Source organism: Capra hircus, chromosome 16 (genome assembly GCF_001704415.2).
Source record: "Capra hircus breed San Clemente chromosome 16, ASM170441v1, whole genome shotgun sequence".
NCBI lineage: Eukaryota > Metazoa > Chordata > Mammalia > Artiodactyla > Bovidae > Capra > Capra hircus.
The window spans coordinates 130,924-158,007 of record NC_030823.1 but is presented as its reverse complement, the minus strand read 5'-3'; the positions used below and the strand labels follow the sequence as shown (position 1 = coordinate 158,007).

General features: G+C 55.9%; 1 protein-coding gene across 1 annotated transcript in view; it reads right to left on the bottom strand.

Moving 5' to 3' along the window:
* Positions 1–27,084, bottom strand: part of PPFIA4 (PTPRF interacting protein alpha 4) — a 58,071-nt gene that overhangs the window by 26,205 nt on the left and 4,782 nt on the right. Inside the window, exons 2-12 of the mRNA XM_018059994.1 lie at positions 16,538–17,137; positions 13,209–13,310; positions 12,682–12,846; positions 12,260–12,334; positions 11,984–12,073; positions 11,248–11,439; positions 10,808–10,954; positions 10,417–10,551; positions 8,440–8,582; positions 1,580–1,703; positions 599–690 (exon numbers count right to left, since the gene is read on the bottom strand). Coding sequence (XP_017915483.1) covers positions 599–690; positions 1,580–1,703; positions 8,440–8,582; positions 10,417–10,551; positions 10,808–10,954; positions 11,248–11,439; positions 11,984–12,073; positions 12,260–12,334; positions 12,682–12,846; positions 13,209–13,310; positions 16,538–16,771 — 1,499 coding nt within the window. The 5' untranslated portion in view covers positions 16,772–17,137. The remainder of the gene's footprint in view (positions 1–598; positions 691–1,579; positions 1,704–8,439; positions 8,583–10,416; positions 10,552–10,807; positions 10,955–11,247; positions 11,440–11,983; positions 12,074–12,259; positions 12,335–12,681; positions 12,847–13,208; positions 13,311–16,537; positions 17,138–27,084) is intronic.

The window sequence follows — 27,084 nt, the reverse complement described above, 5'->3', positions numbered from 1 at the left end:
TATCCAGAAGCCATGAACCTTGAGTAGCATCATCCATTTCAGTCTCCTCAATCATCACCCTGCCTCTCTGGGCAGAGAACTGAGTGCAGGCTTGACGTCTGAGTTCAATACCAAATGCTTCAGAAAATATGAATAAAAACCCAGAAGTCCCCTAAAACATGGGCCTAATCCCAGCATTATGTTCAGAGCCCTAAGTAAGTTATCTCAAAAGAACCAGAGTGAACCAGATACTCCCCATGAGCAGGCCCTATTGGACACAGGTGGGCATGTAATTCAGTAGACCCCTCTCAACAGCATGCCCTCTATCAAGGAAGCAGGAATCATGCCCTATGTTCCACGACAGTGGGGAAGAATCATACTGCGGTTTATTAGCTCTCAGCATCCCTCAGAGGACAGGTGCTCCCTTCTAAACTGCCCAAGAAAGCTGAATGACTTTACCAAGTTTTCTAAACCTCAGTGTTCCACCCTGAATAGGAGGAGGACCCTGAGGTCCTGAGCAGTCTTTTGTTGGGAGGAAGTCTCCTCCCCCAGGGTCCATCCAGGGCCATCCAGGGCCATCCAGGACCCCATCCCAGCGTGCCTGGCCTCCTGAGCATACCTGGAGTGGATGCCATCCACAAATGGTCCTCCTTGACCCTTCAGTTGGTCCACCTCTTGGCGCAGTTTCTCAATCTCTTCAGACAGGCGGCCCTGTGCCAGGCAGACACACAGTAGGGATAGGGGCAAGGGAAGGGAAGAAAGGGGATAAAAGAACACAGAGAACAGCAGAGTTGGGGAGAAGCAGAAGAATGCACTGCAAAGTCCAAACCCAGGGGCCCAAGGCCAAGACCATAGATGACACCAGAAGAGAAGAGGTCCAGCTGGAAAATGAGTAGAAGGGTTGGTAGGGCAGGGCCAGAAGAGAGCTCTGTTTGGAAGGACTCGAGCAGAACAGGTCTGCTGAGCCCTCCCTGCTGACAAAGGCATGGCACATAAGGCCAGGTAGCAGAGGGGTCTGCAGTGAACTCCTAGACCTCACAGACATTGCTGGGGCACACACAGCGGTAATCCTCCTCAGATCACCAGAAAGCGAGAGCTTCACCAGGTTTGTGTGCATGCATGCTCAGTTACTTCAGTCATGTCCAACTCTTTGCAACCATATGGACTATAGCCTGGCAGGCTCCTCTGTCCATAGGATTCTCCAGATAAGAATCCTGGAGTGGGGTGCCCTTCTCCAGGGGATCTTCACCCAGGGACTGAACCAGTCTCATGTCCCCTGCATTGGCAGGTGGGTTCTTTACCACAAGCGTCACCTGGGAAGCCCCATCCAATCATGTCAAGTCCGTCACTGGGCCCTGTCTGTCTGCTACCCACTCTCTGCCCTAAGCTTATGGCTCAGTTTCTTCTTTACAGGTGGGTGGTGATACATCCACTGTGACAGCCTTTAGTGAGGATTAGTGGGGTAACATGTGAACATGGACTACCAAACTGGCTAGCACAGTGCTGGGTTTGAGAGCAGCTACATGAAACACAGGTGTTTTCTTTCTGCACAGCAAGCTCAGCCCTCCCAGGCTGGCACAGCTGGCCAACAACTGGGTACCTTGTGATGGTGCTGCTCTTCAATCTGTCGCTGGGAGGTCTCCAGCTCTTGGATCAACGTGTTCTGGGGGAGAACAGCTGTGAGCCAAGGAGCCTCCCTCTCACCGTCCTGACTCCAAATCCAGCTCTGGCCACGCTGTCCCCTCCAAGGACCATGGGAGAAAGCTGCCGCTCAGGGGAAAGACCTGGCTCCAATCTAGTTCAGCTGCCGCCTTGCCATGCCTCACTCGATCTCCCAAACCACCACCCCCACCCCCTAGCTGCTCTTTGCCTTCTCTGTGCACAGCCCACTGATGCAGCCCCATCCCACCTGCTCGTGGGGCTCCCCCGAGGCCCTTCGCCCCCACCCTACCGCATTTCCACGCAGCTCTGGTTCCCTCCCCAGTAACCTGACCACGAACAGCTGTCCACAGTACCATTCTCCAGCCTCACAGGGCCACCATGCGCGACCTCCCTAACTGAGCGTCGCCAGCCTGTCACAGGCGGCCATTCAGCCTTCTGCTCATCATCCCACCTCACAGCAGGTCCCAGGCTCCCCCACCAGTCCAGGCCTCACAGTGAGGGCCCTGCATGCTCCTCGCCTCCACAGTCCCGCTCACAGGAGGTCCCCGCAGCCCTCCTCCACAGTCCCAGCCTCACAGGAGGTCCCTGCAGCCCTCCTCCACAGTCCCAGCCTCACAGGAGGACGACGTGGCCCTGCCTCCACAGTCCCAGCCTCACAGGAGGCCCCCGTGGCCCTCCCTCCACAGTCCCAGCCTCACAGGAGGCCCCCGCGGCCCTCCCTCCACAGTCCCAGCCTCACAGGAGGCCCCCGCGGCCCTCCCTCCACAGTCCCAGCCTCACAGGAGGACGACGTGGCCCTGCCTCCACAGTCCCAGCCTCACAGGAGGACGATGTGGCCCTCGCTCCACAGTCCCCAGCCTCACAGGAGGTCCCGCAGCCCTCCCTCCACAGTCCCAGCCTCACAGGAGGACGCATGCCCTGCCTCCACGTCCCGCCTCACAGGAGGCGGTGGCCCTGCCTCCACAGTCCCAGCCTCACAGGAGGCCCCCGTGGCCCTCCCCCTCCCACCTCCAGCCCCCTGCCCCTCCACAGTCGCCAGCCTCACAGGAGGACGACGTGGCCCTGCCTCAACAGTCCCAGCCTCACAGGAGGCCCCCGCGGCCCTCCCTCCACAGTCCCAGCCTCACAGGAGGACGACGTGGCCCTGCCTCCACAGTCCCAGCCTCACAGGAGGACGACGTGGCCCTGCCTCCACAGTCCCAGCCTCACAGGAGGTCCCCGCAGCCCTCCCTCCACAGTCCCAGCCTCACAGGAGGCCCCCCCCGCGGCCCTCCCTCACAGTCCAGCCTCACAGGAGGACGACGTGGCCCTCCCTCCACAGTCCCAGCCTCACAGGAGGACGACGTGGCCCTGCCTCCACAGTCCCAGCCTCACAGGAGGCCCCCGCGGCCCTGCCTCCACAGTCCCAGCCTCACAGGAGGCCTCCGCGGCCCTGCCTCCACAGTCCCAGCCTCACAGGAGGCCTCCGCGGCCCTGCCTCCACAGTCCCAGCCTCACAGGAGGTCCCCGCAGCCCTCCCTCCACAGTCCCAGCCTCACAGGAGGCCCCCGCGGCCCTGCCTCCACAGTCCCAGCCTCACAGGAGGTCCCCGCGGCCCTCCCTCCCACAAGTCCCACGCCCAGTCCCAGCAGGAGGCCCCAGCGGCCCTGGCCTCCACAGTCCCAGCCTCACAGGAGGCCTCCGCCGGCCCACTGCCTCCACTACAGGTCCCCAGCCTCACAGTCCGCCAAGGAGGACGACGTGGCCCTCCCTCCACAGTCCCAGCCTCACAGGAGGACAACGTGGCCCTCCCTCCACATTCCCAGCCTCACAGGCCCCTGCGGACCTCCCTCCACAGTCCCAGCCTCACAGGAGGCCCCCGCGGCCCTCCCTCCACAGTGCCAGCCTCACAGGAGGCCTCTGTGGCCCTGCCTCCACAGTCCCAGCCTCACAGGAGGCCCCCGTGGCCCTCCCTCCACAGTCCCAGCCTCACAGGAGGCCTCCGTGGCCCTCCCTCCACAGTGCCAGCCTCACAGGAGGACGACGTGGCCCTGCCTCCACATTCCCAGCCTCACAGGCCCCTGCGGACCTCCCTACACAGTCCCAGCCTCACAGGCCACTGCAGCCCTCCTGCCACAGTCCCAGCCTCACAGCAGGTCCCCACGGCCCTCCCTCCACAGTCCCAGGCTCACAGGAGGGCCCCGCAGCCCTCCCTCCACAGTCCCAGCCTCACAGGAGGTCCCCGCAGCCCTCCCTCCACAGTCCCAGCCTCACAGGAGGTCCCTGCAGCCCTCCCTCCACAGTCCCAGCCTCACAGGAGGCCCCCGTGGCCCTCCCTCCACAGTCCCAGCCTCACAGGAGGACGACGTGGCCCTGCCTCCACAGTCCCAGCCTCACAGGAGGACGACGTGGCCCTCCCTCCACAGTCCCAGCCTCACAGGAAGTCCCCGCAGCCCTCCCTCCACAGTCCCAGCCTCACAGGAGGCCCCCGTGGCCCTCCCTCCACAGTCCCAGCCTCACAGGAGGCCCCCGTGGCCCTCCCTCCACAGTCCCAGCCTCACAGGAGGCCCCCGCGGCCCTCCCTCCACAGTCCCAGCCTCACAGGAGGACGACGTGGCCCTGCCTCCACAGTCCCAGCCTCACAGGAGGACAACGTGGCCCTGCCTCCACAGTCCCAGCCTCACAGGAGGTCCCCGCAGCCCTCCCTCCACAGTCCCAGCCTCACAGGAGGCCCCCGCGGCCCTCCCTCCACAGTCCCAGCCTCACAGGAGGACGACGTGGCCCTCCCTCCACAGTCCCAGCCTCACAGGAGGACGACGTGGCCCTCCCTCCACAGTCCCAGCCTCACAGGAGGACGACGTGGCCCTGCCTCCACAGTCCCAGCCTCACAGGAGGCCTCCGCGGCCCTGCCTCCACAGTCCCAGCCTCACAGGAGGCCTCCGCGGCCCTGCCTCCACAGTCCCAGCCTCACAGGAGGTCCCCGCAGCCCTCCCTCCACAGTCCCAGCCTCACAGGAGGCCCCCGCGGCCCTGCCTCCACAGTCCCAGCCTCACAGGAGGCCTCCATGGCCCTGCCTCCACAGTCCCAGCCTCACAGGAGGCCTCCATGGCCCTGCCTCCACAGTCCCAGCCTCACAGGAGGTCCCCGCAGCCCTCCCTCCACAGTCCCAGCCTCACAGGAGGTCCCTGCAGCCCTCCCTCCACAGTCCCAGCCTCACAGGAGGCCTCCATGGCCCTCCCTCCACAGTGCCAGCCTCACAGGAGGACGACGTGGCCCTCCCTCCACATTCCCAGCCTCACAGGCCCCTGCGGACCTCCCTACACAGTCCCAGCCTCACAGGCCACTGCAGCCCTCCTGCCACAGTCCCAGCCTCACAGCAGGTCCCCACGGCCCTCCCTCCACAGTCCCAGGCTCACAGGAGGGCCCCGCAGCCCTCCCTCCACAGTCCCAGCCTCACAGGAGGTCCCCGCAGCCCTCCCTCCACAGTCCTAGCCTCACAGGAGGTCCCCGCAGCCCTCCCTCCACAATCTCAGCATCACAGGAGGCCCTGTGGCCCTCCCTCCACAGTCACAGCCTCAAGGGGGACCCCGCGGCCCTCACTACACACTGCCAGCCTCACAGGCCCCCGCGGCCCTCGCGCCACAACCCAAGCCTCACAGGTGGCCCCTGGAGCCCTCCCTCCACAGTCCCAGCCTCAAAGGCCACCGCGGCCCTCCTGCCATAAACCCAGCCTCACAGGAGGCCCCGCGGTACTCCCTCCACAGTATCAGCCTCACAGGAGGCCCCCGGAGCCCTCCCTCCCCAGTCCCAGACTCACAGGCCCCCGCTGCCCTCCCGCCATAACCACAGCCTCACAGGAGGCCCCGCGGCCCTCTCGCCATAACCCCAGCCTCACAGGAGGCCCCGTGGCCCTCCCTCCACAGTCCCATCCTCATAGGAGGCCCCGCGGCCCTCCCTCCACAGTCCCAGCCTCACAGGCCCCCGCAGCCCTCCCTCCACAGTCGAGGCCTCACAGGAGGCCCCCGCGGCCTCCCTCCACAGTTCCAGCCTCACAGGCCCCTGCGGCCCTCCCTCCATAGTCCCAGCCTCACAGGAGGCCCCCGCGGCACCACCTCCACAGTCCCAGCCTCACAGGAGGCCCCTGCGGCCTTCCCTCAACATTCCCAGCCTCACAGGCCCCCGCGGCCCTCCCTCCACAATCCCAGCCTCACTGGCCCCAGCGGCACCACCTCCACAGTCCTAGCCTCACTGGCCCCCTGGGCCCTCCCTCCACAGTCCCAGCCTCACAGGAGGCCCGCAGCCCTCCCTCCACAGTCCCAGCCTCACTGGCCCCGTGGGCCCTCCCGCCACAGTCCCAGCCTCACAGGCCCCCGCGGCCCTCCCGCCACAGTCCCAGCCGCACAGGCCCCCGCGGCCCTCCCTCCACAGTCCCAGCCTCACAGGCCCCCGCGGCCCTCCCTCCACAGTCCCAGCCTCACAGGAGGCCCCCGCGGCCCTCCCTCCACAGTCCCAGCCTCACTGGCCCCCTGGGCCCTCCCGCCACAGTCCCAGCCTCACAGGCCCCCTGGGCCCTCCCGCCACAGTCCCAGCCGCACAGGCCCCCGCGGCCCTCCCTCCACAGTCCCAGCCTCACAGGCCCCCGCGGCCCTCCCTCCACAGTCCCAGCCTCACAGGCCCCCGCGGCCCTCCCTCCACAGTCCCAGCCTCACAGGCCCCCGCGGCCCTCCCTCCACAGTCCCAGCCTCACAGGCCCCCGCGGCCCTCCCTCCACAATCCCAGCCTCACAGGCCCCCGCGGCCCTCCCGCCACAGTCCCAGCCTCACAGGCCCCCGCGGCCCTCCGTCCACAGTCCCAGCCTCACTGGCCCCCTGGGCCCTCCCGCCACAGTCCCAGCCGCACAGGCCCCCGAGGCCCTCCCTCCACAGTTCCAGCCTCACTGGCCCCCTGGGCCCTCCCGCCACAGTCCCAGCCTCACAGGAGGCCCCCTGGGCCCTCCCTCCACAGTCCCAGCCTCACTGGCCCCCGCGGCCCTCCCTCCACAGTCGAGGCCTCACAGGAGGCCCCCGCGGCCTCCCTCCACAGTTCCAGCCTCACTGGCCCCCTGGGCCCTCCTGCCACAATCCCAGCCTCACAGGAGGCCCCCGCGGCCCTCCGTCCACAATCCCAGCCTCACTGGCCCCCTGGGCCCTCCCGCCACAGTCCCAGCCTCACAGGCCCCCGCAGCCCTCCCGCCACAGTCCCAGCCTCACTGGCCCCCTGGGCCCTCCTGCCACAGTCCCAGCCTCACAGGAGGCCCCCGCGGCCCTCCGTCCACAGTCCCAGCCTCACTGGCCCCCTGGGCCCTCCTGCCACAGTCCCAGCCTCACAGGAGGCCCCCGCGGCCCTCCGTCCACAGTCCCAGCCGCACAGGCCCCCGCGGCCCTCCCTCCACAGTCCCAGCCTCACAGGCCCCCTGGGCCCTCCTGCCACAGTCCCAGCCTCACAGGAGGCCCCCGCGGCCCTCCGTCCACAGTCCCAGCCGCACAGGCCCCCGCGGCCCTCCCTCCACAGTTCCAGCCTCACTGGCCCCCTGGGCCCTCCTGCAACAGTCCCAGCCTCACAGGAGGCCCCCGCGGCCCTCCCGCCACAGTCCCAGCCTCACTGGCCCCCTGGGCCCTCCTGCCACAGTCCCAGCCTCACAGGAGGCCCCTGCGGCCCTCCGTCCACAGTCCCAGCCGCACAGGCCCCCGCGGCCCTCCCTCCACAGTCCCAGCCTCACAGGAGGCCCCCGCGGCCCTCCGTCCACAATCCCAGCCTCACAGGAGGCCCCCGCAGCCCTCCCGCCACAGTCCCAGCCTCACAGGCCCCCACGGCCCTCCCTCCACAGTCCCAACCTGACAGGCCCCCGCGGCCCTCCCGCCACAGTCCCAGCCTCACAGGAGGCCCCCGCGGCCCTCCGTCCACAGTCCCAGCCTCACTGGCCCCCTGGGCCCTCCCGCCACAGTCCCAGCCTCACTGGAGGCCCCCGCGGCCCTCCGTCCACAGTCCCAGCCTCACTGGCCCCCTGGGCCCTCCTGCCACAGTCCCAGCCTCACAGGCCCCCGCGGCCCTCCGTCCACAACCCCAGCCTCACTGGAGGCCCCCGCGGCCCTCCCGCCACAGTCCCAGCCTCACAGGAGGCCCCCGCGGCCCTCCGTCCACAGTCCCAGCCTCACTGGCCTCCTGGGTCCTCCCTCCACAGTCCCAGCCTCACAGGAGGCCCGCAGCCCTCCCTCCACAGTCCTAGCCTCACTGGCCCCCTGGGCCCTCCCTCCACAGTCCCAGCCTCACAGGAGGCCCGCAGCCCTCCCTCCACAGTCCCAGCCTCACTGGCCCCCGCGGCCCTCCGTCCACAGTCCCAGCCTCACAGGAGGCCCGCAGCCCTCCCTCCACAGTCCCAGCCTCACTGGCCCCCTGGGCCCTCCTGCCACAGTCCCAGCCTCACAGGAGGCCCCCGCGGCCCTCCGTCCACAGTCCCAGCCGCACAGGCCCCCGCGGCCCTCCCGCCACAGTCCCAGCCTCACTGGCCCCCTGGGCCCTCCCGCCACAGTCCCAGCCACACAGGCCCCCGCAGCCCTCCCTCCACAGTCCCAGCCTCACTGGCCCCCTGGGCCCTCCCGCCACAGCTCCAGGAAAGCACCTGTCCCTACTGTGGCTATGCGCCCACCTGGCCACTTCCAGCCTCTGGGGGCCCTCTCTCCAGTGCTCCTGCCCATGCCCTCAGCTCCTCCATGTGTCTGTCTGTCCTAGTTAGGTCCTTGTCCAGGTCCCAGTCTCCTCCTTTCCCTGTTCACAGACCACCCTGCGGTGCCACCGTGGGGCAGAGAGGGACACCAAAAAGTCCTGTCTGGTGCTCTCACCCGCGCCAGCTCTTGGTTCTTCTCCTCCAGCTGTCCCTCCAGCTGTCGGAGGTGCTCCTCAGTGCTGCCATGTCGCTCTTCAGCCTGGAGGTAGGGATGGGTCAGTGCGGCTTGTAGATCATCCTTCCTCCTGCTCACACCTTGCATCCCATGCTCCCAGGTGCCACAGGAGTCTTTGGGAGTTAGGGCCTCAGGGAAAAGTAAAGCCAAGCTCTCCACTTACCATAGCAGAGCATTTTGTCCCCACCACTGCCATTCTTCCCATGTACCCCAACCCCTGCCGGATTCCCCCACCCACACCTCCTCCTTCCTGCTCAGGGCTAACCTTGCACTATCTCAGAGCTGGCAGCTCAAGAGACTGTGAATTCTCATGCTTCCAGAAAGAATGCCACTTGAAAGTATGAGCTACCATAAATCTCTGTGCCTCTAGATAGGAGCACGGACTCCAGCCAGAGTTCAAATCCTGGCTCCCTCCCGTCCCAGCTGTGTGACGTTGGGCAAGTTACTGAACCTCTATGAGCCTTTGTCTCCTCCATTGTGATAATAGTATCTATGCCTTTTGCAAGGACCAAAGGTCATAATCCACGGTAAACACTTAGGACTCAATAAGTAGTCAACAAATGCTAGCCACAGTGATTACTTTTGCTGTTAAACCAGCCCTGGTAGAGTGGTCTTCCCTTCTGTTCACACATCGTCAAAGATGGGGACCTCACTGTTTCTTTTGACAAGGTATTAAATATTATTACATATCTTTTAGTCAGGAAATCCCTTCTAAAAGTCCTTCTACAATGAATTCCTGAACACGTTAATCACTCTAGTCCAGCCCTTCTGGTCAGTTTTGGGAGCGATGAAACCTGACTGCTCAGCATCGCACACACAGTGTCTTCTGCTGGACTTTAAACTCTGTTCTTCATTCCTAGGGGATGATTCCTGAAAGGCTTAGAGATCACCAAGTTCAATCCCATCATTACAGAGATGATGACTTCATCGCAGAGATAAAGACAGAGACACCCAACTAGGGAGGAAGTGACTTTTCCCAGGTCACAGAGCCAGTCAGTGGCAGAAGTAAACCTGGGCCTGCGTGTGTGAGGCACAGCCAGGCTGGAGGCTCCTTCTGCAGAGCTCCCAAGCTGCCACACTGGCATAATGGCCAGCCTCTCACCTCCAGAGGTCTAGGGTCTGATGCTTACTAAATATTGGTTTCCTTCTCTTCACTGCTTGAGGGAGTAGCTATGGTGATCCCACATGGGGCACCCCTGAAAGTCTCTCCCACTGTAAACACTCCTAAATTCTTCTGATTAAGCTACCACATGTCCATGCATTTACACAGCTCTTCCAGACCTAGGATGTTTTTAGCCATACACCTCCATAAAGTTAACTATCCTTTGGGTAAAATTATATTCCCTTTCATTTGTCCAAAAGTTGCAGCCTTCAAACAGCCAGAGGTGGTCCCAAGATCTAGAATGCTTCAATCTGACAAAAAATGAAATGCTTAGTCTAAACTCCCAGCCCCTTCAGAGATGTATAAACTCTGATCATATCTCCTCTCAAATTTCACTTTTCCAAAAATCAAAGTCCTATTTTTTCTACTTCAGATTCCCCCCAAAAGAAGTATTACTATTAATCATAATGGTATAAATAATAATAAAAATAGTCTGCATTGACACAGTTTCTTCTACTTCTTAAAGTACTCTTTATGTTCCCTCATGGGGCTCACATCCCTGTGGAGGGATAAGGGCAGGGGTTACTCTTCCATCTGACAGAGACAAGAGAGTGTGCTTCCTGGAGCCATGCAATGAGCAGCAGCTTCCTGGCCTCAGCCCATCACACCTCCCACTCTCTCCACCCACTGCCCGGCTCCAGGAGAGCTGAAACAGCAGCGGTCAGAGGCAGATTCCCAGGCCCGCAGTCCACTTGCCTTGGTGAGGGCCGCAACTCTTTGGGCCAGCTCAGCCTCCACTTCTGGCAGCGTCTCGGCCTTACGCATCGTCTGCTGAAGTTTCTGCTCGGCTACCTCCAGTAGCTCCTGCAGATATCGGGCTTTCTCCTCACACTAGCAGAGTGAGGGGTGGGAAGGAGAGTCAACAGGGAGCACTGAAGCGTCCCCTACCCCCTGCTTCAGGACAGAGCAGGTGACAGGCCAGGGGTCATCTTTGTTCCTTGGTTACCCAAAGACACCTGACTTCTCTCTCCCAAAGTGGTCTGCTGTACTTCAGAGGCTCTTGGGCCACCAAGGGAAGGGTCAAGCATGATCTTCAGGACCTCCAGGGTTGAGTACAATGCCCCCAAACACCAAATGCAGGAGTTACCTGGCGATGCAAGGATTCCTTATTGGCCAGCTCGTTCTCCAGTTTGTCGTTGAGGTCATGGATTGATGTAGCCTCACGCTGAACAGCCAGGTAGCGCTTCTCCAGGGTGGTGATCCGCTCCTCCATGTCCTCCTTCTGAGCTAGAGCCTGAGCAGGAGAGGAGAGGGTGCCGGGAAGGCCATGAGCTTCTTCCCGCCCCCACCCCGTCTGTGCCTCCACAGCAGAATGGCTGTGTCTCCTCCACACTCCCCTACCAGTTTCTGACCCTGACCCATCCTTGCCACCACTCCTCCCCACACAGGACCCCCCAAGCAATCAGTCTCACACTCCTCAGCCCTCGCTTGGCCCTCCTTCAACATCCAGGACATCCAACAGCTGCCTTCCTAAGTGCCAGAGGCCCGCACCCAGAAAGACAGTGTCAGGCCCAGGCCCCTGCTCACTTCCTGGAGGTCCCGCTGGTGTTTGCTGCTCAGTTCCTCCGACTTGATGAGGTCCCGGCGGGCTGTTCCCAGGTCCTCCTCCAGTTCAGCCACAGTTGCTGTCAGGGTGACCAGTCGCTCCCGGGCCTGGCTCAACTCAAAGTTCTGCTTCTCCAGAAGCTCCTGCAGCTCCTCAACCTGGCCCGAGTCCTCCTCCAGAGACAGGGAGCTCTCAGTCAGCCGTCAGGCACCCCCTCCCTGCCCTGCCCCGGGGAGAGGGACGGAGGGACAGCACATCCAGAGCAGGCCACAGCTCTGCCCCAGCTCTAGAGCACATGTCTGGTAACAACCTTCATCCTCTGAGCTCCAGGACCTCACGCCAAACAACAATCAAACACCCTCACTCTCCTGTGTCTCTCTTGAAAAGCAATCATTTCTAATTTTACCTGCTATTTCAGTCTCTTGTAACCTAGAGAGGGCCATGACTAGGGGAACAGAGGCTCAAAAAGAGAAGTGATCTCTTAGATGGCTCCTAACAATTCAGTTACATGCGTATCAGTGTACATACTGGGCACTAAAAGAAAAACCTGTAGATTTCTTTGGAGATGGGGTAAGGGGAAGAAGAGAGAGATGATAATCTTGGAGAAAGCTCCAAATTTAATTCAAGCAGTGGCTCTACTGCATGAAGGCAGGGCAGGGCCCACACCCCCTGTCTGGGGTAAGACGTGCCCTCTCTGTGCAGCTCCCTGTGACCCACCTTCCACAGGCCTTTTGGTCCCAGCTCCACAGTCCCCTCATCTTCAGCCACTCCATCCCGAACCCCTGACCCCTGCTGTAGGGAAGACACCTGCAGGGAGTCAAAGAGAAGGGAACCTTCTAGACCTTCCAAATCCCTCACTTCCAAGAGAGAGATGCCTCCTGTTAGCAAACAATCTCCAGCTAAGACAGGAGCGAAAAGTCTGATGAGGACCGGAGTCGGGAACAGGTGTAACCCAGCCATGGCTTCCAGATGAAAAGAGGGAAGATAGCTTACCTGCTGGTGGGCACACACCAGCTGTTCCTCCAAAGTGGTCACTCTCTCGAGGGCCGCCCGGAGCCGCTCTCGCACCTGCCCAAGGTAAGGGGAGATGGAGAAAGAAACAGAGACCCTCTGGACTTGAGCTGGAGAAGCCTGGGCTTGGTCTATCATCGCTGAGCATGAGGCAAAGAGAAAGACCTACCAAAAGGCAAATTTCTGAGAGGGCACCTAATAGAAGGACCTGGAAATTGGACTAACAGTAGGAGTAAGCCAGTTAGGAAGCTAGATGGCAGTTTTCCCTAAACAGAGGGTACAGAAATCTCAGAGAAAAGATGCATGGAGGCTCCAGGGAAGAGACTGGGGATGGACCAGACTGTATTGTACTGTATCCATGGTTGGACGGGGGGTGGATGCAGGCTGTTGGCTAGCCTAGGTACCTTCTCATCCAGGGCCTTGTGGTGCTCAAACAGTGACTTGAGAGCCTTCAGCACCTCCACCTCACTGGAAACCCCTGATGGTGACTGAGCCTGACGCTTCACCACAGTCATCCTCAGTGACCGCTCATGGCGGGACACCAGGCACTCCAGATGTTCCAGAAGCAACTGGCAGAGAGAAGGCAAGGGTGTAAGGAAGGACTGTGAGCCTACGCCCCAGAGGCTATAAGCATGGTCCAGACAAACACCCAGCAAACCCAAGTCCTGCCGTGTGTACCACTGTTGGAATGCTGCAATACTCCCATGTGGGTAAATGGGCGCTGCCCAAGCCTCTCTCTCAAGACCCTGACTTTCCCATGATCCCCTAAGTAGAGATGACAAGCCTAGGACTCATGGCTGAACACACTGACTATCAGCCCAGAAGACAAGGCAAGAGGAGGTGAGGATGGGGCTGGGTGTGCTGGCCATGCTCCCTTGGTCATAGAGCCCACCCCCCAAAGCACAAACACACACCGGGTCACCCCACTCACCCTCGTGTTATTCCGCTCTGCTTTCAGCTCTGATATCTCTTCCTCTCTCTCTAGAAGCTGCTCTCGACACATACTCAGCTCCCGGGTTAAGGTGGTAAATTCCTGTAAATCCCCAAGGCCCCTCAGTGCTTGAGGATCCACCGCTTACACAGTACCCTGCATGCCCAAGTCAGTGAGTGGTGGGATCCTGTCACTTGGCCCTTACTTCCACCAACTGTCCCCAGAAAAATCCCTACCCATCCACATGTGCTTAGTCGCTCAGTCGTGTTTGACTCTTTGCGATCCCATGGACTGTAGCCCGCCAGGCTCCTCTGTCCACAGGGATTCTCCAGGCAAGAAAACTGGAGAGGGTTGCCATGCCCTCCTCCAGGGGATCTTCCCAACCCAGGGATCAAAACCAGGTCTCCCACATTGCAGGTGGATTCTTTCCTGCCTGAGCCACCAGGGAAGCCCAAGAATACTGGAGTGGGTAGCCTATCCCTTCTCCAGGGGATCTTCCTGACCCAGGAATCAAACTGGGGTCTCCTGCATTGCTGGTGAATGCTTTACCAGCTGAGCCACAGGGAAGCCCTATCCATCCATACTATTAGCATATGTTTCTCCAGAGGGGAGAAGCATTCCAAGTACACGCAAGGGAATACAGTCGGATATGACAGTGAGAAAGTCACCAAGTGTGCTCTGTGATTCCTTCCTCCTCCAGCCACCAATATTACCTGATTATGCCCCCTCTCCCATTTTGAATTTCTGTTTCTCCAACAATCCAGTGACATTTCCCTGTAGAAGCGGGTGGAGGGGAGTTTCGCTTCTGGTTTGCTGTTAGTAAGGTCCAAACAGAGATTGATGGATATTAAAGAAGGAAGAGAAGAGGGCTTTGAAGTGGTGTTCTGGAGAGCTCTCTTCTACTCCCTTCCCAGAGTTCTCCAAGTTACAGGTAGCATAAGAAATGAGATGACTGAAGGGCCCACCCTATGTAGAAACAAGACTGTACAGATCTGCTGAATCAGCTATGTGGCTTCAGCTTTGGCTTCCAGGATCCCAGCTCACTCCATCCTGGGGCCTGATGCCAGGGCATTTGTCCTGGCTTTGCTGAATGCCCATGTATAAAGTATCCCTTTGAGGGGGTCTTTTCCCACAATGATAGGCCCAGACACTCTGAGAGACATTTTTAGCCCACTCTCCTCCATGAGGCCAAGCACAGAGGGTGAGAGGCTGGCCCCACAGACTCAGGCCTATCATATCTATTTATAATTAGACATCAACTAGTAATTAGACATCAACTAATTCCAGAAAGGTGTTTAGTTAAGGGGTCCAAACTCTGTGGATGCTCAGGGTCTGGGAGTGACTGAATAGCGGCTACAGTCCCATCCCAACCTGCAGTCTCTCTCACACAGCACAGAATCACTACTGAAGGAAGAATTTCAAAGCAATCACCTCTTATCATTCCATATCAGGCCAAGGGGACAAGAGACACAGGGAAGAGACAAGGGACACAGAGAGATGCCAGAGCCTAAGAAGCCTCGGATGCGGATCCTGCTCATGATTCCTGCCTTTCTCTCAAAGCCACGGGCAACAGCAGGCAAGCAGCTCCCATCCCGGAGGCCAAGCCTGGCCTCATGTAGCTTCCCTATCCAGCTCACACATGTGTGCATGCACACATGCTCCCACACACACACCTGAACACTTGACGGCATGCCCCCAGCCCCTAACTTGGCACTACCGGCTCTCCCACCCTGTCCAGGCTCCGTCACTGCCTAGTCTTCCCACTGCAGTGTGCCTCTTACTTCCCTGCCTAGCTCGTACCATCTGACACACTGATGCCAGGGTATTCTCCCAAAGCAGTGTTGTCTTCACCATTAAATACAAACTTCTTATCCTGGTTCCAGCTTCTCTCTCACGGTTCCTTTCCAAACACCCTAAGAACTAGTTAACCTGAGTAACCTGCTGTTTTCAATCACTAGTAAAGTCCACGCCTTCTCTCAGGGGGCTCCCTCTTGCTCCCTCCCAACCCTCTGTCAACATCTGATTTTTCAAAGTCCATTGCAAAGGGCACACTTCCTTGGGATCTTCCTAACGGAAGGCTTTTTCCTTCCACTGAAAACTGGAACAAACTACTGGGAGTGCTGACCACCATGTACCAGCTCCTGTGTTGGTCACTGGAGACACAGTAACAAGAAAGACATAATCCCTGCCTTTGTGAAGCTCCCAGGATCAATTCTCAGCTCTGCCCATTTGTGATCGTGGGCAAAATGCCGAACCTCTTTGAACGTCTAATCTGAAAGATACAGTCATCCCTCAAGGGCTGCCGTGAGGATCAATGATCTGGCCCCTATTTTAACAGTCCTCTGGAGCCCCTCTTCTGTTCCTCCACACTCTTCCTGTCATTTGGGTTCTTGTCTATTTCCTTTTTAGTGTATGAGCTCCCTAGAGGCAGGTGGTTCCTTCATCCCAGGGCTTGTTCAGGGCTCCAAACACAGTGGGCGTAGGATGGGCCCATCTCTCACCCCAGTTCCTCATCAGGGCTCCATATTCCCATCTAGAAAGCATCATAAAGTGCCCTTGAGACACTTCGGAAGCCTGGGCAGGAACCTCGCCTGCTCTGGCCCTTCTCCCCACGTGCGAGGGGCAGAGGAGAACTCCAGCTCCTCAGGGCTGCCTCCTCCACCCCGGCAGCTCCCCTACTGGTAGGGCGGTCAGAAATAATTCACCAGTCTCCTCAAGGTTGAGTTTCATCCTTTGTATAATAGAGGTGATGGTGATAATAGCACCAACTTCACAGTTGTGAGAATTCTGTGAGGGGAACCCCAGGCAAAGTGCTCAGGATACAGAACATGCCATAAAGGGTGACTATAATCGCTACTAGTTCTGTTGACGGAGGAGAGCAAGAGAGGTGTCACAATTCTGTCTATAACTGTCCACGGGATGCATCTTGTTTCTCTCATCCATGCAATGAGAGGTGAACTAGACTGTCTCTAAAGTTTCTGCCATCTTCGCTCTCTGTGATTCCCACCCACCACTTCCAAGAACAGACCCTGGTGAAGAGCAGCCAAGGGGAAGTGTCCTGCCCAGTACCGGCTGCCACCTGCTGGCTGCCTGGGCTCACTGCAGCTGGCCACTAAGGCGGGGCTTTCCTGTGCAGCCAGTTTCAGCCTGAGGCGCTTGGGAGAAACAGGGAAAGGTTTTATGAAACAAGGCGAAGGAGAGGAAATGCTCTTTGAGTTCCATCTGTTGAGATGCTCACAGATGCAGAGAGCTGAGGGCTCCTAAGGCGTGGCTCTGCTGGGCTGGGTGAAGGGAAGGGGAGGAGCGAGATGCTGACCGGCAGGCCTTACCTGGGGGAGGGCAGAGTTAAGGTGGCGCTGGAGCTGGTCTCGCTCATGCAGGGCATCCTGGAGCCGGCTCTGTGTCGCCAGCAAAGTCTCCTGACTCTCCCGAAGGGACTCTAGCAACTTCTCCCGCTCATCCAGCATGTTCACCATCAGCTGCTCAAAGTTGGCGTCAGCATCGGCTCCATGGGGAGGCCCCAGAGGGTCTCCCTCGTTGATTGTGGGCATCACTTCACACATGGTGGGGGTGGGAAGGGGACAGGGGAGTGAAGCTCTGGGGGTCTCAGTGAAAAGGTCTCACAGTGGGCAGTACCAGGTGAGTGGAGAGGTGGGCAGGGGCTTCTCCAGGGCATCAGCTGCTCTCAGTCTGGAAGGGGCCTGGTGCCCAGAGTGCCCCTGTGAAACGGAGTGAGAGGGCCTGGTTTACGCTCTCTGGGCTGGGGCTGGGTACCCTGTGTCCCCAGACAAGGAGGAAGCAGCCAAGTGTGGCCATGACAGGCGGAGCAAGTAGGGCTCAGAGAGGACCCTTCTCTTAGACTGAGCACTGCAGCCTGGCAGAGTCCCAGCGGGGTCCACTGACAACCATCGTTTCTGGAGGGCCGTGGTCTGTTGGAGAAGAGACTGCTGTGAGAAGCTGAGCAGAGAAGGGCAGAGGAGGAAGCGTGGGTGAGGGCAGAGAACGCAGGAACCGGGACCAGAATGTGGGGGAGTGGGGGAGGAGCTGGGCAGGCCCCTCCCCCGGGTTTTCTCACTTCGATGGTGCCTACCTTAGTACTCCCAGGAAATGCACATGCCTGCTGCTGCAGCTTTCTCCACCCCCAGCTGTCAGAAGGGCAGCCGCAGTGGAGTGGCTCCCCCACCCACATGGCTTGCTGGCCAAATATAGCAATGATTCAGTAAGTGGCAAGGGAGCAGCAGAAAGCGGCCAGAGTCCTCCCAAGTGGGGCTGCGCAAGTGGGAGGAGGAGAAACAGGGTCCCTACCCCACCATAGGTTTCTCCTGCACATTCAGGCCAGGGTGAGCACAGAAGGGGTTAAAGAGTTCTTAGTGGATATGAGTCCCACACAGAATAGACTACTGGGGTCACAGGAAATAGGGGCAGAGTAGCTCTTACCCTGACCCCTGGTACAACATGGCTACCTGGCAAGGCCCAGGCTGGACACTGGGGCAGGCAGAGAACCCTGATCTGCTCCATGCCCGTCATTCAGGGAAGAGTCTCTGGATCAAGTCATCCCTTACTCCTGAACCCTGGCAGACAGCAGGCTTCCACTCTGAACTCACGAACTGCCACCTATGGGCTGAAGCAGGGACTGAATGAAGTGAAGGACTGGTGACGGGGAGTGGGGAGGGTTACTCTCTCCTAGGGCAGGGCTTCCAAGGGGGGCCTCTGCTCATGTCTGGGAATCTTCTCCCTCCATGTCATTGCCCAATGCTAGTACTGTCAGAAGCCACCAGCTAGGGTGGTTAACATGTGCACAGCCTGGCAGTAACACCTTGAATTTGGCAGAGCGATGTCCAGCGGTCAGAGCAAAGGAAAGGGGACTGAGGAAGGCGGCCAACAGCTGGGGATTTCCGCCTGCCATCAGCTTCCGGTCTCCCTGCTCACTGCTGGAAGGCTACCACCTAATCAGTTTTCAGAGGAAGCTGTCTTCAAAGCTCCTGTTCTAGGAGAGATGGGATGTGAGACAGCCAGCGCAGTGATAAGGACTCAAAGAAACCCCATAAATGGTGCTTTCCTTCCTTCCCTACCCCTTCTACATCTGGGAAACTCAGAGACAGCTTCATGTCTACCCCTCTGGTGGCAGACTAGGAGAGTCAGGGAGAGGACAGGCAGCATCTGGACCCAGTGTGAAGCGAAAAGTCAGACACAGGAAGTCAGACAGCCTGTGGCAGGGCAGAACCTAGCAGGGGAACCAAAAGAGGGCCAAGCCTCTTCTAACTGAATTCACCCTTACCGACCACCCCCGCCCCCCGCCCCCAGAATGGGGGACAGAAAAAGTGATGCAGGGGAGAAACATGGGCCCAGCTGAGATTAAAGTCAGAGCACTAACTAGAGAACTCCCAAGTCCACAGCCACAGCCATTCCCAGAGGACCCAATAGTTCAGGCAGCATGTGGGTGTGCCCATATATGCACACACATGCCCACATATGTATGTACACTGGCAGACACAGGATTTGGAGCCTTAGGACATACACATTTACAGACACAGAAAATGGTACAAAATCTGACCCAGGGAGCCCTTCTCCAAACTGGATAGCCACTGTAAAAGGCGGGATCCCACGAGGTGAAAAGTAGTACCCTGGTCTGCACCCTACGTTACCCCAGTATCCCTGCTCCACAGAGTAGCTGGGAGCAGACAGGAGAAGCTGCTGCCCCAGTCCTTCCAGAGCAGTGGTCTCACTAATGCTAATAACAGCAATTCCTCGGACTCACTCACTCTCCTCACCTGAAACGCTCCTCTCTGTGGGATTTAAAGGCCACTGGATTCCCTGGTGGCTCAGAGGGTAAAGCATCTGCCTATAATGCGGTATCTGGGTTCTATCCCTGGGTCAGGAAGATCCCCTGGAGAAGGAAATGGCAACCCACTCCAGTGGGAAAATCCTACTCTTGCCTGGAAAATCCCATGGACTGAGAAGCCTGGTAGGCTATAGTCCATGGGGTCGCTGAGTCGGAAACGACTGAGCGTCCAATGGTTAGCGGTTAGTGGCCCCACCATACCGCTCTAAGCTTATCAACAGCCAAGCCCAATCCCTTCCCACTCTCCTGCCCCTACCTGAAGAAGTGTGAAGCCAAAGAGAAGGCCAGTCTGGGGAAGGGGCCCCTGTGGCAAAGGCTGTGCTTTGGAAAAGAGCACAGTATGCCCAGGAGCACAGGGACTGAGTCCAGCAGAGCTCAGGCAGCCCGCAGTATAACGCACAGGGAGGAGCCCAGAGCTAGGACTCGAGCCCTGAGCTTCAGTTCTGCTACAGATTAGCTGAGTGATCCTTGGCTTGTCTTGACTTACTGAGACCTCTGCTGTAAGACAGAACCCACGACCCTTATTCAGTCCACCTCAGGGGGATGAGATCATAGATAAAGAGCCTGGAAAAGCAGAAAGCATTCCATGATTGTAGGGGCATTTGAATTATGTTAGTAGTGGGCACTCGATGGACGCGACTCTGAGTGAACTCTGGGAGTTGGTGATGGACAGGGAGGCCTGGCGTGCTGCGATTCATGGGGTCGCAAAGAGTCGGGCACGACTGAGCGACTGAACTGAATTGAGTAGTGGGCAAAGGTGGGCCTGTGGGTGGAGTTTCCTTCTAGGAAAGGGGTTGAGAAGTTCTCAGGAAGGGAACATAGGATCTCAGGCTGCCCACAGTGACGTGCTGGACATTTGGTCTGAGTTGGCCTACCGAAATCCTCCCAGTCATCCTGGCAACTGAGAAGCTGACTTTGGTATCATCATCGCTTCCCCAGGCTCCTTCCAAACCAAGAGCCAGGTAGCCACTCCACTCCCCCTAGCGAAATGGCAAACCACAGAGCAGGCTGAAGATGCGCCCAGAGGTGCATGGCAGGTGGATGCCTCTGAGATGACTGTCCAGGACTTCCTACGGCTACCCCCACAAACTGCACTAGTGTGGTGAGCAGACGGGGGCTCAAGAACAGCCCTATCAGGACACCTGGCTCTTTCTGGTTCCATGGCCATCTTTAAATAGTGCAGTTATCATCTCAACCTAGCAGAAGCCTCAACTCCTGCACAATTTCTAAGTAATATTCACAGGTCAAAAGCTACCAGCCCCTAAAGCAGACATGTGTGAGGAGCTGTGGCGGTGAGGAGTGTGGGCAGGCTGTGACACAACAGAGGAGTGCCCCTAACCGAGCTGATGTGTGCGTGTGAAGAGAGAGGGTCAGATGAAAACCAGGCCTCTGAGCTTAAGAATACAGGAGAGGCAGAGACTCTGAAACCTCTTTGGCTCCCTAAAAATCACCCCCATCTTTTCCTAACAAACAGGAGGGATAGGCACTTGGATGTGATGCTCTGGTTGACCACACACACATACACAGGCTGGCTTCCCACTGCCCTGCCAGATGGCAGGCCCCACCATGGTAAGACAGCTCAGCAAGGGCAAAGCTACTGGCTTCCATAGAGGCCCAAGGGCCAGGGCAAAGCTCCCAGGAGCTGTGCCCAAGTGGAAGTGGGCCAAGAGCCAGGCAAAGAGGGAGCTTCAGAGTGAGAGCTCCTTCAGGGTAAAGAGGTAAAAAAGCAAGGTCAGATACCACTCAATTGGAGGAAGGGTGAAGACCTGAGGAAATGGGGGAGAATCACCTAGGAAAACAGTAACAATTATGAAAGCAGCTATGATTTATTCAGAATTTACCATGTGCCAGACATTGTGGCATCAGTTGACACATAGTAACTTTAATTCTCCAGTTCCTTGCAAGGAAGACACAATTCTTCTCATTTCACAGATTTGAGAATTGAGACAAGTCATGCAACAAGTCAAGTCTATGTGGCTAGTAATAAGAAGAGCTAGGATTCAATTCCAGTCTGTCTGACTCCAAAGAGGAGTAGACGATGGAGGAGAGGGGAGTGAACACGACTCCTTCAGGCATCCTGTTTCTTCCAAGAAGCCAAGGCACTTGGGTCCCAGCCCCTTTCGCCCTTATCCAGGAGACGGCAGCCTAAGGGTTCGCTTGCCTCAGCCCTCCTCTACCAACCCTCCTCTAGCCCGAGTGAAGGCCTCTGCACAGCGGACACCATGGTCATGAGGCAGCCACATCCCCACTGGAAGCGACCTGTCTACAGAGCCTCATCCACCCCCTAAGCAGACCTCTCCCCCTCCCCCCTGGCGGGCTCTATACTGAGCTGTTTAAGGAGACTGCCTGAGTTTCCCACACCACTCCATCTCCCCTATTCCCACAGGAACTACAAAAGCAGACATTCTTCCGAGCCCTCAGCCGCCTCCCTCTGGGGCTTTCAGACACCATCCTCTCAGTGGAACGCAGTCCAGCTCCCCACCTCTCTTTTCTTCTCATGCAGAAGTCCATCCTCTCCCCTTGTTCCTCTTCCGATCCAGCTCAAAACCCCATGAAGACTTGCCCCCACTCAGCCCCCTCTCCAAAGCCCCACCGAGCCGCCTCTCCCTGCTACTCCTTGTCTCTGCTCACTGTTAAGCTCCCAGAGTCCAACTATTGCTCACGAGCTTCCAGCACCTCATCCAGCCTGCCTTAGTCTCCTTTCCATATTAGTCTAAGGAACTTCTGATCACCCTTAAGCTCATCTTAAGCACCACTTCCCCCATGGAACCTTTCTGATTCCCTTCACACATAAGATTGGCCCTTCTACTGACCCAGAACAGTTTTGTCCTCTGTTTGTGGCACATCAACTCAACTGAAGACTCTAGAGTGAGAACCCTAACCTAATTATCTTTGGACTCTCCAACACTAACCGTGGGCCTGACATACACAGAGTTGAGTGGATACATGTGACAGAGTCATTCTAGGAAGTCCATTCCTGCCCCACTTTAAAGAAGGGAAGTTCAAAATAGAAAAAAACTTATCTTGCCCTCTAAAAACTTAAAACTTCTTTACAGCAAGATGGGGGCCACTCCTGCCTTAAAAGGCAGACTCTGGAGGAGGTTGATGAACTGGCTCCTTCACTGACCACTCCTGTGACTCTGGAAAGATACCTAATCTCTCTGAGCCTTGGTTCTCCATCTGTGAAATGGGGATGATAGTAATATTCACTTCAGATAGCAGATGTGAGAATAGAGTTCAATCACATACACAAAGTGCTGACATCAGTGTCCATCAAACACTCAGTAAGTATTAATTCTTAGCATTTCAGGCTCCTGAAGCATCTCAAGCCTGAGCCCACCCCAAATACAATAAGAAAACTAAAAATCTACATTAGCTAGAGGAAGCATTCCCAGAGGAAAAAACTTTTGGAAAAGCTTTAGTGATACTTTCTCACTGCTGGTCACAAATCCTTTCAAAAGCATCCAGTTCTCTGGGTCTCTAAAGGGCCAGCAATGAGACTTCCTCTCTCTGAGCTTCAGATTCCCAAATCTGGGACATAAAAGCCATAACATGTAACACGATCTAGTGATCTCACAAGTTGTCATGAGGGTCTAAGGAGTTAAGAGACATGAAACTGTTCTGAGAAGTATAAAATGCTGCTCAAGCACAGGTTAGCACCGACTGCCAGCTTAAGACACTCAACTTCTGAATGCTGGCATAGTCAGCTGACACAGGAAGAGGCTGCTCCATCTGACAGGTTCCCCTGGGCCCATACCTGTGAAGCCCATCTCTCCAGCTGCTCCACAGGAGTGAGTTATAAGCTACCTCTTACTAAGACATGGCCTATCATTTGGGTAAGCAAAGAACTTTCTGTCCAAATCAGGACAGTGAATGCAGGCACTGTTAACAACCGCACCAGGACACAGATATAAAATGCCACTGCCTCAGGCGTGTCGAACCACATGGTCACTCTCACTGTCACCACCCAGAGGGGACTAACGGCAGAGGCTGGGGCAGAAAGGAGGCCTGCAGGTCTCTGTATATCTGCAAAACAGCCCGCTTCTAAAGTAACCACAGCTACAGCCGTCACAGCTATCCGTTTAAATTAAGCCAGGAGTTTGCCAACTGGGCTTTTTCATAGAGTACCTTCGGGGCAGCCTGGCATGAAAAAAAAAAAAAAAGAGGAAAGAGGTAAGACAAATGCAAAGGGCTCTGAACTCTTTTCTTTCTTTAAGCTCATCAACCAAATCTGTGAATTTTACTGGATTTCTGATTAAGGTTTCATTTGTATCAAAGGGTTCCAAGTCTAACAAGAGGTTAGAAGATCTCTGCTAAGTATTGTCTACAGAGACCTCTGCTAAAATAAACACACATTCTCTCAGAGAGGCAGCACATCAGTGCAACAGAACAAGGGCCTGGGAAGGCCACGCAGGACACGCTGGGGGGCCACATGCTAAAGGTCTAATGGTGGCGCTTTAGTTGCTCAATCATGTCTGACTCTGCGACCCCATGGACAATAGCCCGCCACACTCCTCCATCCATGGGATTTCCCGTGCAAGAATACTAGAGGGGGTTGCCATTTTCTTCTCCAGCAGATCTTCCTGACCCAGGGACTGAACTGGATCTCCTGCACTGCAGTTGGATTCTTTACCGACTGAGTCACCAGGGAAGCCCCAAATGTCTAATAGAGATCACTTATTTACAAAAGTTAAGATAGGCTGCACCACTGAACATAGCGCCTGGCTTTGGCTGAATTTACATCATAAGTACAGTAACCCTAACCATCTTCTGCTAATCAGAGCCACTGATGAACACATATATGTCCTCAGTCAGCAAAGAAGTAGGGAGCTGCCACAGAGCAGAAAACAACTGTCCAGGGGTAATAAGGAGCATCAGAAGGGAGTACTGTCAGGTGCTGGGGTGTGAAAGATCCAGAGCACACAGGACTGCCCAGAGAAATGTAGGCACAATAAAAAGTGTGCACTGCAAGTGGTCACACAAGTGTGTGGGGGGTGGGGGTATGTGCATACACAAAATAGAATATGGGGGGGGGGATGTGTATTCACACAACAGAGTAAGGGTACAGCCATGAGAACCTGTGGTGTCAATGTGTAACCTTGAAAGAGATATGTGCTTGTGTGTATGTGTGTGTATAAGAGTATGGTCATGAGAATGGGGTCCTGAGTCCATGTGCAGGAGAGAACATTAGTGGGCATGTAAAATGGTGAGACTGTGTGGATGTGTGTGATCACGAGTATATGTCAGGGCTCATGACTGGTCATGAAAATACATGTGTGTGTAATCCTGAGCGTGCACCTGGGAGTCATGAGAGCATGCATGTTCATGAGAGCACGTGGCTGCCGTGAGAGCTTTGCATGTGTGCATGATCGTGAAAGCATGTTGCTGATCATGAGAGAGTATAAGCATATATGTGGTCTTGAACTTCTGTGAGAATGTATGAGAGGGAAAGGAGGGAAGGATGAGAATAATAATGAAGGAATAAAAATTGTACTTGTTCATGTGCTCTGCCCCAAACAAGGACCAAAATTTTAGGGTACTCCACAACTGGCCTAGTGTGAGTTCAAGTCAAGGAACTAGGCTCAGCCCATCTTTCTACTTTCCACCAACCATCAGAGCTTCACTGCCTAGCCTTCCAAGCCCATGGCATTAGATGGCAGCAGTCACCCACTAAGTCTTCCAGAATGCTCACTCCTGAAGGAAGAGCACAGGCCAAACTCCTTGCCTGACCTTCCTCTTAGCAGCTATCCTCGAAGCCAGACATAGGAAAATCTTCCACAGAGTGGTGAGCGAGGCTGCGTGGCACTGGAGTGGCGAATGGCTGAGAGGAGATACCCCATGTCTGAGGTAAGAGAAATCCCGGTAAGACAGTAGGCACTGAGAGAGGGCAACAGAGGGCAGACAGACTGAAACCACAACCACAGACAACTAGCCAATCTAATCACATGGACCACAGCCTTGTCTAACTCACTGAAACTAAGCCATGCCATGTAGGGCCACCCAAGACGGACAGGTCATGGTGGAGAGTTCTGACAAAATGTGGTCTGCTGGAGAAGGGAAGGGCAAACCACTTCAGGATTCTTGCTTTAAGAACTCCATGAACAGTATGAAAAGGCAAAAAGATACAACACTGAAAGATGAACTCCCCAGGTTGGTAAGTGCCCAATGTGCTACTGGAGGTCAGTGGAGAAATAACTCCAGAAAGGATGAAGAGACAAAGCCAAAGCAAAAACAACACCCAGTTGTGGATGTGACTGGTGATAGAAGCAAGCTCCGATGCTGCAAAGAGCAACATTGCATAGGAACCTGGAATGTTAGGTCCATGAATCAAGGCAAATTGGAAGTGGTCAAACAGGAGATGGCAAGAGTGGATATCAACATTTTAGGAATCAGAGAACTAAAATGGACTGGAATGGGAGAAATTAACTCAGAGGAAGATTATATCTACTACTGTGGGCAAGACTCCTTTAGAAGAAATGGAGTAGCCCTCATAGTCAACAAAAGAGTCCGAAATGCAGTACTTGGATGCAATCTCAAAAACGTCAGAATGATCTCTGTTCATTTCCAAGGCAAACCATTCAATATTATGGTAATCCAAGTCTATGCCCCGACCAGTAATGCTGAAAGAGCTGAAGTTGAACGGTTCTATGAAGACCTACAAGACCTTTTAGAACTAACACACCGAAAAGATGTCCTTTTCATTATAGGGGATGGAATGAAAAAGTAGGAACTCAAGAAACACCTGGAGTAATGCATATTTGGACTTGGAGTATAGAATGAAGCAGGGCAAAGGCTAATAGAGTTTTGCCAAGAGAACGCACTGGTCATAGCAAACACCCTCTTCTAACAACACAAGAGAAGACTCTACACATGGAAATCACCAGATGGCCAACGTTGAAATCAGATTGAGTATATTCTTTGAAGCCAAAGAATGAAGTCAGCAAAAACAAGACTGGGAGCTGACTGTGACTCAGATCATGAATTCTTTATTGCCAAATTCAGACTTAAATTGAAGAAAGTAGGGAAAACCACTAGACCATTCAGGTATGACCCAAATATGACCTAAATCAAATCCCTTACAATTATACAGTGGAAGTGAGAAATAGATTTAAGGGACTAGATCTGATAGAGTGCCTGATGAACTATGGACGGAGGTTCATGACACTACAGGAGACAGGGATCAAGACCATTCCCAAGAAGAAGAAATGCAAAAAAGCAAAATGGCTGTCTGAGGAGACCTTACAAATAGCTGTGAAAAGAAGAGAAGTGAAAAGCAAAGGAGAAAAGGAAGATACCCATTTGAATGCAGAGTTCCAAAGAATAGCAAGGAGAGACAAGAAAGCCTTCCTCAGTGATCAGTGGAAAGAGAGGAAAACAATAGAATGGGAAAGACTAGAGATCTCTTCAAGAAAATTAGAGATACCAAGAACATTTCATGCTAAGATGGGCTCATTAAAGGACAGAAATGGTATGGACCTAACAGAAGCAGAAGATATTAAGACGAGGTGGCAAGAATACACAGAAGAACTGTACAAAAAAGATCTTCATGACCCAGATAATCACGATGGTGTGGACACTCAGCTAGAGACAGACATCCTGGAATATGCTATCAAGTGGGCCTTAGGAAGCATCACTACGAACAAAGCTAGTGGAGGTGATGGAATTCCTATTGAGCTATTTCAAATCCTGAAAGATGATGCTGTGAAAGTGCTGCACTCAATATGCCAGCAAATTTGGAAAACTCAGCAGTGGCCACAGGACTGGAAAAGGTCAGTTTTCATTCCAATCCCAAAGAAAGGCAATGCCAAAGAATGCTCAAACTACCGCACAATTGCACTCATCTCACACACTAGTAAAGTAATGCTCAAAATTCTCCAAGCCAGGCTTCAGCGATACGTGAACCATGAACTTCCAGATGTTCAAGCTGGTTTTAGAAAAGGCAGAGGAACCAGAGATCAAATTGCCAACATTCACCAGATCATCAAGAAAGCAAGAGAGTTCCAGAAAAAACATCTATTTCTGCTTTATTGACTA